General features: G+C 53.0%; 1 protein-coding gene across 1 annotated transcript in view; it reads right to left on the bottom strand.

Annotated features, from left to right (window-relative positions):
* Positions 1-497: 497 nt before the first annotated feature.
* The window catches only part of PTP4A3 (protein tyrosine phosphatase 4A3), a 46193-nt gene continuing 31047 nt past the window's right edge, over positions 498-15643 (bottom strand). Inside the window, exons 2-6 of the mRNA XM_061994947.1 lie at positions 10559-11381; positions 8387-8479; positions 4869-4999; positions 3923-3997; positions 498-1952 (exon numbers count right to left, since the gene is read on the bottom strand). Coding sequence (XP_061850931.1) covers positions 1835-1952; positions 3923-3997; positions 4869-4999; positions 8387-8479; positions 10559-10663 — 522 coding nt within the window. The 5' untranslated portion in view covers positions 10664-11381 and the 3' untranslated portion in view covers positions 498-1834. The remainder of the gene's footprint in view (positions 1953-3922; positions 3998-4868; positions 5000-8386; positions 8480-10558; positions 11382-15643) is intronic.

A 15643-nucleotide genomic window follows, 5' to 3' on the forward strand; every position in this document is an offset into this window, starting at 1 on the left:
AACAGCTTCAAGCACAGACTCTGCCTGTGTGTGGTGGCAGGAAGCTGTCCCCTACCCATCTGCAGCTACTGAAGGAGTCTAACCAGCCTCCCTCAAGGAAGAATTCCTTCCCTATTCAGGTGAGGGAGCACTGGCAGGGGCTGCCCAGATGGGCTGTGGAGTCTCCTTCTCTGGAGACATTCCAACCCAGCTGGATGAGTTCCTGTATGACCTGCTCTAGGTGCTGCTGCTCTGGCAGAGGAGTTGCACTGGATGAGCTCTTGAGGTCCTTTCCAACCCTTGAGATTCTGTTGATTCCTCCCAGGAGATGAACCTTCTGAAGCAAACATGTTTGGAGAGTCAGAAGGCACACAAACCTTTAGAGACAGCCAACATAGGGCACACCTGAAGGCTTCTCAAGGTGGACAGCCCTCCTTGCCCCAACACTTACAACCCTCTGCAGCCAAGGGGGTGAGCAGCAGCGAGCCCAAAGGACACCCAGAGCCTTGGACCTTGCCCTGGTGACAGCAGATGGGGAGTTCCAATGGGAGAAAGAAAGGCCAGAGCACATGTGGAAGACAAGCTTTCAAGTTGGTTTTTTTTTCCTTTAATTAGCAAATTTCTTCTTATCCTTGTCAAAAGAAAATAAACCCAAACAACCCAGCCCCATGTCCCCTCCGTGCCCACTGCTGCTGCAAGCCTTCAAAGGCAGAGAGCTGAGAGGTGGTTCACGTCCCAGCTCAGGGGCAGCTCTGAGTCCAACCCACCAGGGCACGTGCCAGGGGAGGGGTTTGGGGTGCCAGGCAGATGTGAGAAAGGCAGGTGCAAAATTTGGTGATGTGCTCTTGCCAGGAGCACCCAAAATCCCCCCCCCACCAGGAAAGCTACAGCCCAGCCCCTTGGCCAGCCAACACAGCAGTGGAGGACGTGGATGTGCCCTGAGATGCACATTGTGTCCCCTGGGGCATCGCAGCCATGGTTCAGCGATGGGGACACGACAGGAGAGAACCCACCACCCTGTGCATTGAATTTGGAAGCTATAAATAAGAGCACCCCACACTTTGGGGGACACTCGGTGCTGACCCTGCACCTTGGCAAAGCTGAGGGGCTGAGAGCCCTGCCACAGTCCCTACATTTCCCAGTGCCTTTGCTGCAGCCCCCAACGAGCCCCATTCGCAGCACCCTGGCTGGCATCACAGCAATGAGGAGATGGAGGAGTGGTAGAGTGGCCAGGAGAAAGGGAATGGTGCTGGGAAGGGACTCTGCTCAGCCCTTCCCATGGCCATGTGGCCAGCACCAGGCTAGGAGCCCCCTTCAATTCTCCCTGCCATCACCATCTCCCCCCTGAAGGCCACTGTGCCCTCCCTGCCTCCATCCCCGCTGCTGCAGCCCTTAATTAAAGGGAAAAGGTGGGAAAGGGTTTTCCTGGGGGTGCTCCAGCCCTCCTGCTCCCCATCCCTTCTCAGCTGGCACAGCTCTGCCTGCATCCCCCCAACCCTTCACCCATCCTCTCAGTGCAACAGGAGGGGAAAGGGAGGAGGAGGAAGGCGACGAAGAACTGTCAGGTGAGCTCATCATCTGCTAATGCCAGGAGTCACAGGGCAGCACCACCTTCCTTCCTCGGGGCTGTATCTGGAGAGAGCAGCCTGTGTTTGGGATGTCTGTCGCACACAACCATGCTGTGGGTGCTGGAACACATCAGTGGAGCCCTGTGTTCCCCCTCAGCCCCAGCAGTGGGGTGACGTGTGGGGTGCTCAGTGGGGCTGAGCGAGGAGGTGAGGGAGTGGGATGCGTGCGAGTGCCTGAGGGTTGGGGAAGGTCTGTGTGCACGGATTTTGGCAAGAGGTCATTGAGGTTACATGATGCAGCATTTGTTCTTGTGGTTATGAGGGTCCTTAAATCGGAGTCTCTGCTTTGGTCGGTATTTTTCCAGGTAGGTCAGCTGCTTGCTGTTGATGGCTCCTCGGCGCTTCCTGCGGGGACACAGAAGGGCAGGCACAGTCAGGGGTGTGGCAGCACACCCCACAGCCCAAACACAACCCTCAACACCCCCTGCCTGCAAGGGTAAGGCATTTTGGAGGCTGCAGCTGTATGTATCCTCTAGGGATGGAGATGGGTACTGATCTCACCAGCTTTCTCACTTCTATAGAATCACAGAATGGTAGGGGTTGGAAGGGACCTTAACAGATCATCCAGTCCAAACCCCCTGCAGAAGCAGGGTCACCTAGATCAGGTCGCATAGGAACATGTCCAGGTGGGTCTTGAAGACCTCCAAGGAAGGAGCCTCCACACCCCCTCTGGGCAGCCTGTGCCAGGGCTCCCTCACTGAAACAGTGAAATAGTTTTTTCTTATGTTTAAGTGGAACTTTTTGTGTTCCAGCTTCATCCCATCACCCCTTGTCCTGTTGCTAACTACTATAGAAAAAAGGGATGTCCCAACCTTCTGACACCCACCCTTTTATTTATAAATATTAATGAGATCCCCCCTCAGTCTCCTCTTCTCCAGACTAAACAGCCCCAGTTCCCGCAGCCTTTCCTCATAAGGAAGATGTTCCATTCTCCTGATCATCTTGGTGGCCCTGCACTGGACTCTCTCCAGCACTTCCCTGTCCCTCTTGAGCTGAGGAGCCCAGAACTGGACACAGGACTCCAAATGAGACCTCACCAGGGCAGAGTAGAGAGGGACAAGAACCTCCCTCAACCTGCTGGCCACACTCTTCTTGATGCATCCCAGGATGCCATTGGCCTTCTTGGCCACGAGGGCACATTGCTGGCTCATGGTCAGTTTATTATCAACCATCACTCCCAGGTGTGTCTGTGCAGAGCTGCTCTCCAGCAGGTCAATCCCCAGCCTGTGCTGGTGCAGGGGGTTGTTCCTTCCCAGCTGCAGGACTCTGCCCTTGTCCTTGTTGACCCTCATGAGGTTCCTCTCTGCTCAACTCTCTGAACCTTAGAGCATGGAGAACCAGGCGCCAAAATCCCACAGGGATGCTCCTGGTTGCTGCTCCAGCCTCCTGCAGCCCTATTGTAGAGGCACAGGGGGCTCAATGCTGGCCCTCACTTTTCTTGACCCACCCCAGTGCCCCTAAAAAGGAGAGAAAAGCAAATCTGTTGCCCTGAAAAAACCCTGGGATGTGCTTGGGGTTTTCCCCAGGGCTCATTGTTGGGGCCTGTTCTGTTTAGTATCTTTAACAATGATCTGGATGGGGGGATGGAGTTCACTCTTTGTGAGTTTGCAAAAGACATCGAGCTGAGCAGGAGTGTTGATCTGCTTGAGGGTAGGAAGGCTCTTCAGAAGGACTTGGACAGGCTGGATCAATGGGCTGAGACTAATTGCATGAGGTTCAACAAGGCTAAGAGCTGGGTCTTGCTCTTGGGCCACAACAACCCCAGGCACTGGCTCCAGGAAAAGAAAAGTACCTGGGGGTGTAGCTGGTAGCTGGGGAAGGGGCTGGAGCACAAGTGCTGTGAGGAGCAGCTGAGGGATTGGGGGTGTTCAGCCTGGAGAAGAGGAGCCTGAGGGCAGACAGGAGCACTCACAACAACTCCCTGACAGGAGGTTGTAGTGAGGTGAGTGTTGGCCTCTTCTCCCAAGTGACAAGTGAGAGGACAAGAAGAAATGGCCTCAACTTGCTGCAGGGGAGGTTTAGATTGGAGATTAGGAAGAACTTTTTCACTGAGAGGGTTATTAAGCATTGGAATGGGCTGCCCAGGGAGGTGGAGGAGTTCCCATCCCTGGAGGGATTGCAAAGCCGTGTAGCTGTGGCACTGAGGCCATGGGTTAGTGACGGACTTGGCAGTGTGAGGTGAGTGGTTGGACTCAGTGATCCTAAAGGTCTTTTCCAACCAACTCCATGATTCTATTCTACATGCCAGGTGTCTCCACTCCCTTGCAGAAGGAAGGGCTGCTCTGCCCCTGACACCGAGAGGCCGCTGCACTTACTGTCGGATGAACTGGATGGCGTCCTCGTACTTCATCCCGCTCTCAATCAGGGCCAGAGCCACCAGGACGGGAGCACTGGAAGGCAACAGCAGCCAAAGTCACTCCCCAGATAGGTGTCCCAGGGGCTGACATCCCATCCCAGGGCAAGGGGACATGCCACTGTACTGGTGGCACTGTGGGCAATCGCCAGCACTTGCTTTTAGTTTCTAGTTTCTTGCCATTTGGCTGCAAGGGCCGTGCCAAGGGCTGTGCCAAGGGCCATGCCAAGGGCTGTGCCATGGGCTGGCTGATTATGGGGGTAAAATCCCCAGCACAGGGCTGGCAGCTGTTTGTTGTTCACTCTCTATGTTGAGGTGAGGGAGCCCAGGCTGCCCAGAGAGGGTGTGGAGGCTCCTTCTCTGGAGATTTCCAAACCCACCTGGACATGTTCCTGTGCTCCCTGATGGAGGGGAACCTGCTTTAGCAGGAGGTTGGGCTGGATGAGCTCTAGAGGTCTCTTCCAACCCCCACCATTCTGGGATTCATCCTGTGATTCTAATGAGGACAAGGACTTTGGAGGCAAATCTATGGGAAAAGTAGACGTAAATACACATGCAAAACCTGACTTGTAGTGGTGGGGGAGCAGTAAAATGCAGCAGCTCTCAAAAGGCATCAGCTCCTGGTTGTAGCAGGAGGCTTTTTGCACTATTTGCACAATGAGCAGTTAACAAAACCAAAACCAAAACCACAATGGGGCATGGGCAGGACAGCACTGAGCACCCCAGATCTCCTCCAGTACCCAGGGCTTTGCTGGGAGAAGTTTAAAGGAGGAGCTCAGGCAGCAGCTCCCTGTTAATGCCAAGTCCTGCTAAGGTTTCTGCTGCATGAGAAAACCCTGCTCAAGGCCTGTTTGGGGAAGGGGAGGGAGAGAGCAGCAGGTTTGCCCCTGTCCCTCTGTCTGACTCACCGCCCTAAGCCAGCCACGCAGTGCACGGCCACGCAGCACCCGGGGTCTTCACAGAACTTGGTCTTCAGCAAGTTGAGCCAATCTTCCACGATCTTGCTGGGAGGAGGAGCTCCATCATCAAAGGGCCAGTCCTGCAAGGTGGGGAAGAAGTCAGGGGAGGAGAGAAAGTCTGTGAAACCCCAGGGAAAAAACTCAGAGAGGATTATTTTTACGCAGGGTGATGGTGTTTGGGACCTGAGCAGTGGGGAGGGGATGTGTGTGCTGGGAACTGGGCGTACAGAGCTGCTCTGCAGGCATGTAGTAGGTGTCCTTGTTGGCAAGAAGGCCAGTCACACCCTGAGGTGCATCAAGAAGAGTGTGGCCAGTAGGTTGAAGGTGATGTGCCTTGGTGAGGCCTCATCTGGAGTCCTGTGTCCAGTTCTGGGCTCCTCAGATCAAAAGAGACACCAGTGGAGGGTTTCCAAGATGCTGAAGGGACTAGAGCATCTCTCTGATGAGGAAAGGCTGTGAGACCTGGGGCTGTTTAGCCTGGAGGACAGAAGGCTGAGGGAGGACCTTATCAGCACTTATAAAGGCCTAAAGAGCAGGTGTTGAGAGGATGGGGCCAGTCTTTTTTCTGTGGTGGCCAGTGACAGGACAAGGGGTAACAGGCACAAGCTGGAACACAGGAAGTTCTGCTGGAACATGAGGAAAAACTCCCAGATGGATTTGGCATGAGGAGTGTGGCCACTGGATCCTCAGCAGCTGGAGAGAGGGATGAGCAAGGGGCCATGGCTTAGAGGGGAAGTGGCATGGTGAGCTCCCGTGGAAGAGAGGCAACAAGGACATAATGCTGGTGTTTGAGGGGTGAATCACTGAGCTGCTGTGCTAGAGCCATCCCGGGGGTTAGACAGCAGCAGAAGCTGCTGAGCTTCACTGCACTCCAGTGTCTGAACAGGTGATGCAATTTCAGCTGAGCCTTGCTAGGGAAGGAGCACGCTAGGCTACAGGGGCTCCTCATGCTTGAGCCAGCTCATTGTGCACAGCCTGTTGTCTGTCCTGCAAGATCACCTCCTCCCTGCAGTACCCAGAAAGCACTACTTCAGCTGTGAGTGCAGGCTGCCAGGCTTGCACAGGGGGTGGCACACCACACCACAAATCACCAAAGCACAGAATGTTTTGAGGTGGAAAGGACCTTCAAATATTACCTAGTCCATCCACCATGGGCAGGGACAGCTTTCACTAGAGCAGGTTGCTCCAAGCCCTGCCCAACCTGCCCTTACTCCAGGGATGGGGCATCCACAGTGTCTCTGGGCAACCTGTGCCAGTGCCTCACCTATCATAAAAACTTTCTTCCTTACGCTCAGTGTAAACCTTACCTCATTCAGTTTAAAACTGTTGCCCTTTGTCCTGTCACTACAGGCCTTGGTAAAAAGGACCATCTTTCCCATAAGCCCCCTTTCTATACTGAAAGGCTGCTATAAGGTTTCCCTGGAACCTTCTCATCTCCAGGATGAACAATCCTGACTTTCTCAGCCCTTCTCCACAGCAGAGGTGCTTCAGCCCTCTGACCATTTTAATAGCCTCCTCTGGATCTGCTCCAGAACTCTGTGTCCTTCTTACGTTGGGGGCTCCAGAGCTGGATGCAGCACTGCAGGGGGAGGGTCTCAACAGAGCAGAGGGGGAGAATCCCTTTCCTGGACCTGCTGCCCACACTGCTTTGGGTGCAGCCCAAGATACAGTTGGCTTTCTGGGCTGTGAACCCACATTGCAGGCTCACATCCCATTTTTCATCCACCAGCACCCCCAAATCCTTCTCTGCAGGGTTGCTTTCGATCCATTTATCCTCCACTCTGTAATAAAGCTGGGGATTGCCCTGACTCATGTGCAGGACTTTGTCCTTGATCATACTGAACTCCATGAGGTTCACATGGGCTGACCTCTCAAGCCTGTCCAGGTCCCTCTGGATGCCATCTGTTCCCTCTACATATCAACTGCCCCACTTAGCTTGGTGTCATCTGCAAACCTGCTGAGGGTGCACTTGATCCCAACCATGCACATCACTGATGAAGATATTGAACACCACTGGTGTATCCAATACAGTGTATTAACCCTGCACCATGAGCCTTCATCCAGTGAAACCTACACAGCATCAGCCCTCTGGCAGATTTCTTCCCCCACTCTGACCTGCTGGAAGAGCTGCCAAGCAGATGTCCATGGCACAAGACACATATTGGCAACTGCTGTCAGCTTTAGAGGTTGCTCAACATCTCCTGCAGCACCCAGAGGAGCCCAAAGCTAAGGGAGATGTCCAAAAACACTCAGGGAGGGTGTCCAGGATGGGATCACTGCACGTGTGGGCTGCAGCTGCTGCAGCCAGGCACACCACACCATGGTCAGTCCTTAACTAGCTTGTGCCTGTTCCCCAAAGAAAGGGATTGGGATATATTTGTTAAGATATAGGTATATAGAGAGATATGTCTGTATCTGCATATATAGAGCTACCCACAGATATACATAAGACATAGATAGCTCTCTATATACCTTGGAAGGTTTCTATATAGTTACAGAAACTTATATACAGAGGCTGTATAGTTTCTATATCAAGGATATTGGTATTTCCCTATATAAAACATGCCCTAGATGTAGGTCTCTCTCCCTGTAATATGTAGAGAGGGATTTATATCCTAGAAACAGAAACTCTGACTGGAGGACTGCAGTCAGAAACAGGCTAGAAGACAGGATTTGGTGTTTAAGTGAGCAGATATGATGTCCCTCAAACAGGTTCTATATGTAGGATACAGCTATGAGACATCCTATAGGGACATAGCATCTATATCTAGAGAGATCTGCATCTGGATGGTTTGAGACATAGGATCTATTATCTATCTGCCTGTAGCTCAGAGGATCTAGGACATAGCTAAGTCTCTCTGTAGGATATACATTAGAGCTATAGAGAGGACCTACACACCCACAGGACCACCCTAGGAGACACGAGGCACTTCCAAACTCATTCCTACATAATGAGCAGAGCCTCGCTTTGCAGCTGGAGCTGAACTCCTGGCAGGGCAATCAGGCCTGACATCATCTCCAATTACTTATCAGCCGAGATGCAGTCCAGGCAGCTGCCTGCTCTGCCTCTTTGCCTTTCCCTGCTCGTTGCCTGCTGCCTTTATCCCTCAGTCAGCTGCTGGAAGAGCAAAAAGCCAACCCACTCCTTTTCTCTGATAAGAGAGAGTAATGGGCAGCAAGAGTATCTTGCACGTGAGCCCTGGCACTCTCCCCCTCCGGATGCTCCGTGGCTGAGCGCGGGCAGGAGGCAGCTGCCGACTCAGCCGCCTGACTCACAGTTTCGGGTGCGTGGGCAGCGCTCTCCTTTCTTCAAAGCCCCAGCCCCATCTGAGCCTGAGGAGCAGGGAGCTCACCCAGCTCACCCTGAGGGTGAAGTTGGGCTGCCAGCCCTGCTCGGGGCCAAGGGTGATGGTCACTGGGCAGAGGTGGGGAGGGGGGATGTGGGCACAGGGGGTGCAGCTCCTCACCATGACGGTGATGCCGTCCTTCTCCAGGGGGGTCTTGTCATAGGTCACTTCACACACTCGCACAACCGTGGTGGCACCGTATTTTTTCAGGTCCTGGGGAGGGAAGGAGAGGGAAAGGTCTGAAAAAACACCTTGACAGTTGCACCTCAGCTAATCCCAACACATGTGAGCCCTGCTTATGGCCACAGAGAATCATTCTGGTTGGAAAAGTCATTTCAGATCATCAAATCCAACCACGCACCTCATGCTGCCAAGCCCACCATTAACCCATGTCCCTCAGCACCTCAGCTATGCATCTTTTAAATACCTTCAGGGATGGGGATTCCCCCAACTCCCTGGGCAGCCTGTGCCAGTGCCCAACAATCCTCTCAGTGAAAAAGTTCTCTCTAATCTCCAATTTAAACCTTCCCTGGGGCAACTTGAGGCCATTTCCCCTTGTCCTGTACATCAGGACAGACCTAAAACAGCATCATGCTCCATCTCTGGACCCTTCAGCAGACCCCCTGTGGTCCATTCAGTCTGGGAAAGCACGAGGAAACATGAAATCCCAGGGCACCAAAGCCATGTAGCCAGGGTAAGACTTTTACCCTTCATGACTCCAAGGAACCATCAAGGAGCCTTTATTTTTAAGCCCTGATGGGACACATCACCCCAGACCAAGAAACATCTCCAAAACACGTGCAAGTCCCCCAAAGAAGAAATCATTTGTGCTTCAGAATTGTGTGGAGGCACCTGGGGCAGTCACAGCGTGCCCCAACAACTACGTTCAGCATCTTGCACGTTGCTCAGAGGCTCCCTCTTGACCTCGTTGCTGTACCCTGACATCACTCCAACGTGCTGCAGGCCTGGGTGTGGGACTTTGGCTGTTTGCAGCGTGGCTTATCACCTGCTGCAGGGATTGCCCCCGGTGTCAGGTACACTGTTAGATCATCCCCTGCAATCAGGCAGCTCCTTCATTCCCTGTGTGCACTCATCAGACCACAGCAAACCCCACACACTTGGCAGCTCACCCAAAAATCAATAAGATTGGGGGAAAGGGGAGTTTTCCCTCCTCTTCCTACTCATGCTATCTCCATGGACTCGTGCACAGCATGCAGGGTACGGGGTGGCTGTCTCCAACTATCTTCCTGCAGCTCTCTGAGCTGGCAGCAATCACATGTGTTTTTTCAGGTGTGCATTGAGGGACTTCCTTGAGCTAGGGAGATGCTTCTGCTGCCAGCACGTTGGGCCTCAACACGATTTAGGTCTAAGGCAAAACACCTTTGCCAGGCTCATAAGCAGCCTTGCAAAGTCAGTAACAACCCCAAATGGCTCCTGGTAAGCTGCTTTTGTCAGCTCCACTGAACCTGCAGGACATGGTGTTTCCCTTGGGTATTGATAAAAAGAGCAAGTCTTTCTTCACAGAGCGTGGACAAGCATCCATTCATCTCTTCCTAACCTGGGATATGGGTTAGTGATGGGCTTAGCAGTGTGAGGTGAGTGGTTGGACTTGATCTTAAAGGTCCTTCCCAACCATAATGATTCTGTGACTCCCAGCTGGTGCCAATGCTGAGGCAGTGCTCCCAGGCAGAACACTGCTGCTGGCTCACCCAACACTGAGTCCTCCAGCTCCTTCTGCACCACCCAACACACTCTGGGCATGGGAGATGCTGGGATATTTAGCATGAGAAGTCCTTATAGAAGTGCTGGGAGATGCAGGGGAGGTAGAGTGCATCCATGTGCATCACTGCTGAGCCCCTAGATCCAATGTGATGGTGGAGCTGGCAGGGGATACAAGTTTGTGGGGAAACTGCTCCATATTCACCTTGCTCAAACATCACTCTTGGACTTCTCCAAAACATCCTATCCCCAAAAACTGGAGGTGCCCCCCGCTGCCCTGGGGTTCCACCAGGGCTCATGGTACCATGTGCTGCTGCCTCATCCCCAGGAAGGGTGTGGAGGCTCCTTCCCTGGAGGTCTTCAAGATCTGCTTGGACACGTTCCTGTGTGACTTGATCTAGATGGAACCTGCTCTGCAGGGGGGATGGACTGGATGATCTCTAAAGGTTCCTTCCAACCCCTACCATTCTATGATCCTACACAGGATTGATCCCTGTTGCACCTTAACATCGGCTTTTAGTCTAAAATGCACAGCTGGGCCCTGGTCCATCCCTTCCAGCCTCCCCTCCTTACCTCCAAGAAGGTGCTGAGCGTGGCATTGGTGGGGTTATGGGTGATGAGGAACCTCATGTTTTTGTAGCAGACTTCCACCGGCGCAGGGCGGTTCATCCGGGCCATGGTGGGATGGGAGAAAAGTGAGGTGGTGCTGACGGTAGTGAGGGCAAAACTCACAAAAAGCTTGGCGTGGAGGGGGCAAAAAAAACCAAACCCCAAAGAAATGAGAACCCCTCTGCACTTCAATAAGAAAAAAATAACCAAAACAGGATCGAGAACTCAATGTACAGACGTTGTGCAAATAATCCCAGCTCCTGGGAGCGCGTCGGCTTCCTCCACACACCTCAAACCCCTCGTGGGGGGAAAAGCCAGACAGGGGGGAAAAATAATATTAATGGTAATAATAATAATAATAATTAAAAACCCTAAAGAAGCCAAATCCCTTTGCTGTAGTGTCGGCGTCCTCGGCGCGTGTGCGACGGCGAGCGGCCGCCGGTGCCGCGCTCCGCGGGGCTCTAGAAAGGCCTCTGCATGTGGTGGGGGGTGTCTGTGGCGGGAGGCTGACCCCCGTCACGTTACCCCATCGGGGTATGTGGAGTACTTGAGGGGGGCACGGGGGGCCGGGGGCCTACGGGGCGGCGTGGGGCAGCGGTCCCTCGCTGAGGAGATCCATGCACGGGAGCCTTGAATGGTTGGGTCGGAGGGTCGGGGTGTCGGGCGAGGCGAGGCCTGGTGAGGCGAGGCGAGGAGGCCGGGCGCTGCTCTACGGGGAGGGCTGCCGGTGGCTGCGGGGCGCAGAGCTGCTCCTCAGCACCTCCATAAATCCCGGCGGTGAGCGAGGCTGCATGGGAAAGAAAGGGAAGGAAAATGAGGGGGGTGATGGTGCCTTCGAGGCAGGGCCTGGCTGGTGTGGGGGACACACGGTGCCGTCGCATACAGCAGCACCTCAGTGAAGCACGAGTCTGATGAGGAGCGGCTGAGGGAGCTGGGGGTGCTTAGCCTGGAGAAGAACAGGCTGAAAGGAGGTAAGATCACTCTCTACAACTCCCTTTCAGGCAGTTATAGTGAGGGTTGGTTTCTTCTCTCCAGTAATGAATGATTGGACAAGAGGAAAAGGCTTCGGGTTGTGCCAGGGGAGGTTTAGATTGGAGCTGAGGAAGAACTTTTTCCCTGAGAGGATTGTCAGCCCCTGTGCCAGGCTGCCCAGGGAGCTGGGGGAGCCCCTGGAGATATTTAAAGGAGGTATAGGTGTGGTGCTGAGGGACATGGGTTAGTGATGGGCTTGGCAGTGTGAGGTGAGGGGTTGGACTTGATGATCTTAAAGGTCTTTTCCAACCAGATCCCGTATGAACACCCCCAACCACGTTCATCTTCACAAGAGAATGTAGATTAGAAAGAGAGGTGGTATTTCAAGAAAAAAAGCTGAAATATCACCTAAAAAGCTGAAATGGCACAGGAAAGCTGGGGGGGGCAACTCACATTGTCCCTGCAAAGGGGAAAAGCACATGGTAGGAAGGGGCTTCTTCTCATGGAATCATAGAATTATTTTGGTTAGAAAAGACCTTTAAGAACATTAAGTCCAACCACTCACCTCACAGTGCCAAGCCCACCACTAGACCATGTCTCTCAGAATCACATCTATGTGTCTTTCAAATATGTCTAGGGATGGGGACTTCATCACCCCCCTGGGCAGCCTGTGTCAGCGTCTCTCTCTCAGTGAAGTACTTACTAATATCTAATTTAAACCTCCTCTGGTGCAACTTGAGCCCATTTCCTCTTGTCCATACCACTCAATATCAGCACCTGGCTGGTGTATTTAAGTCCCTGAGCCATGTGAGCTGACCCCTGGCACCCATACTCATCCCCTCTGACCTCATCTCAGTGTCTCCTAAATGCAGGGTGAACATCTCCTCCCATATCTGTTCCTCTGCCCAAAACCAGCCACCTCTGCCCTTAATCAGGCACATGCTCTCAGCGCTGCTCGAGCAGCTGATGTCCACCAAATGCACCTCTAATGCTCTTAAGGCAAACTAAGCTGCCTGCAAATAAGCTTTCTTGGGGAGGAGGAGAGGAGAGGAGAGGAGAGGAGAGGAGAGGAGAGGAGAGGAGAGGAGAGGAGAGGAGAGGAGAGGAGAGGAGAGGAGAGGAGAGGAGAGGAGAGGAGAGGAGAGGAGAGGAGAGGAGAGGAGAGGAGAGGAGAGGAGAGGAGAGGAGAGTTGTGGGCCGGTATCTTCAGGGTCCCTCTGCTCACTCATCCACTCCACCATCACTGCCAGCACGTCACCTCCTATCAGGTATCCCAGCCTCCCAGCCCTGGGCACCTTCACTTCAGGAATGGAAATGGGAAAGAATTTAAAAAGAGAGATTGATCTTCTCTGTAGAAATGACAGAATCCAAGAGGATGAGCCTGAGGGAAGGCAAGGGTGCTGCCAACCCTGCTCAGAGAGGCAAGGGAAACCCGGTGCTTCCCTGCTGGACTCTTGTTTTGAAGCTAATTCCTACCCTGGGTCAGCAGCTGCTTAGTGTCGCGTGGCTGGAGTCTCAAAATAGACCATAAGCACATAAGTAACCCGAGTCAGGCTGGCATACGCCCCTCTCTTCTTCTCCTGACGCCCCAGAGCCCACAAACATTCCCTTCTGAGTTGTTTTATCCCAATGTGACAAGACACAAGGGAAGCAGGGAATTGTGCTGAGCACTGAGCAGCTCATCACACCCCTTGGGCACTGTCACTGGGCTCCTCTGTGCCTGAGCATCCCTGACAACCCATTCGCTGGCTCCTGCTCTGCCAGAGGTCCCCAGGAATGAGAAGAATCAAACAGTGAAGGGGAAAAAGAAGAAAGCCAGGTGGAGTGGTGAGGGGAAGCACAGCTTCTCTCCTAAATGTGCCCAGCTTGGCTGTTGGAACTCGTGGGCTTTCCTGCTGGCACAGCACTGATGGTTTATTATTGGCAGCACGTGCGAGCCTGGCACTGCCCTGGCAACACAGCGTGTCTCTGGGCCCATGGGTTTAACAGACAGGATTTTGGAAAGGAGCTTAGAGGGGTCTAGGAGCTGGAAAAGGGCCAAAACTCAAAAGGATTTTGGCATTGAGCCCTCTCTGGCTCCTCTGTAGACCCTGCGATGTCTCTGCCCTACTGAGTTGCCCCAAATCCCCTCATTAATCACATCACATCACTCCTGACTCATTTTCTTTGCCTGCAGGTAATGCCACCCCAGAGGCAGGAGATGGGACAGGACCAGCTCTGTGCTTTGTGATGGTGACTTGTGGCTGAGCAGAGTCGAGCCGTGGGTTTCCTTGGTCGTGGTGCATTGTTTTGGGGATTCTTTTGATGGATGCTGGAGAACAATACTGAACTGCTCTGCAAGGATCCCCTGGGAAGTCCAAATCCTGTCTGGGGATGAGTGGGACATCCCAGGGTGGTAATTTCCAGTCTCCATTGATAAAATCAGATTTTAGCAGCTGATGGAGGCTGGAAGCTCAGTTGAGGGATGGGAGTGAGCTGAGAGCTGCCTCCCACCAGCATTTTTGGGTCTGATTCAGAGCAGCTCAGGTCTCAGGTGATGCTGAGCTCACCCACCCCAGATGGACCACAGCAGCTGGGAACTTTGCTCAAAGCTTGCAACGCTCCTGTAAGACAGGATAGGAAACCTGCTCTCCTCCTGGGCTTGATATGCTGTTCCAGTGATGTTTCCACCCACCACTTTGCTTGTGGGGTCTGCTCCCACCAAGGATGAGCTCATCATCACTGGTTAAGAATCGGTATATCTGGAGGGTAATTTTGGGCTGGGTTTGGCTCTTACAGGTGCAGCTGCTGAGCTCTGGGCTATCATGGCCACAAAAAGAGCCAGCAACCTAGAAAGTGAATGTTTCCCAAGACACAACTGTTGGCAATCCCCTCAGCAAGCTTCTTCCTTCCTTCTCCATTCCCTTCAAGGAAAAAAGAGGTAAAAACACTCAGAAAGGGCTGGGAGTAAGAAAGGGTAGACACAGATGCCTGCTCAAGCTGCTGGAAAGAGGTATTGCCACAAATCATTCCCTTGCAAACCCAGTTTCTCTGAAGCAAAGGATCCAAGGATCTATGCTTTTAACATCTTCATCTCTTGGGTCTTTGAGCTTCCACTATGTTTAACAGCATTTGCCTTCTGCCTCCCTGGGCTCAATGCAGCAGTATGGAGCATTGTCATGAGAAAAGGCTGCGAGCCCTGGGGCTGTTGAGCCTGGAGATGAGAAAATTGAGAGGGGATCTTATCAGTGCTGATAAATACCCAAAGGGTGCATGTCAAGAGGATAAGGCCAGTCTGTGGTGCTCAGTGACAGGACAAGGGGTAATAGGCACAAGCTGGAACACAGGAAGTGCCACTGGAACAGGAGGAGAAACTTCTTTGCTGTGAGGAGCCCTAGCACAGGCTACCCAAGGAGGGTGTGGAGGCTCCCTCTTGGGAGGTTCCCAAACCCACCTGGACACATTCCTGTGCCCCCTGATCAAGGGGAACCTGCTTTAGCAGAGGGTTGGGCTGGATGATCTCTGGAGATCCCTTCCAAACCCAACCATCTGTGATTCTGTGAGAAGTGCTTGCACTGCACATAGAAAAGCAGCAAAAACCCTCCTTTTTCCATACCCCAGACAAGCTCACACTCCATTTTAACCAGCCACAGGCTCACATTAACACAAATCATGCCCATGTCTAATCGTGTCACAGAGTAAACCCACCCGCTGAGCAACTCCTTGGGACTGGGAGCCACTGCATGCAGGGAGCAGCAGCTCACCCCTCATCATCATCCAGCACATGGTTCCTGCTCCACAGCTACTCTGGAGCCCATATTTTTTATTGGCTTGGGTGTGCTCACTGCCAGTAACTGAGGCTCAGTGGGAACCGCCGCTGTACAAGAACAGTGAGTGCTCCTTTCCCACAAAGTCTCCTCTCCAGTGGAAGTGTCCCAAGCATTTTGGTAATTGCACATCTCAGCAATTCAGCCTTGAAGCCTTTAAGTCCCTAATGGATATTCAACTTTGAATCATCTCCAGGGCTACAGGCTGCGATGCTGATCACCACGTTAAGCATGGCAGAGCAGAGCAATGTGGAAAAGGGTATTTCAACTA

Source organism: Colius striatus, chromosome 4 (assembly GCF_028858725.1).
Source record: "Colius striatus isolate bColStr4 chromosome 4, bColStr4.1.hap1, whole genome shotgun sequence".
Classification (NCBI taxonomy): Eukaryota; Metazoa; Chordata; class Aves; order Coliiformes; family Coliidae; genus Colius; species Colius striatus.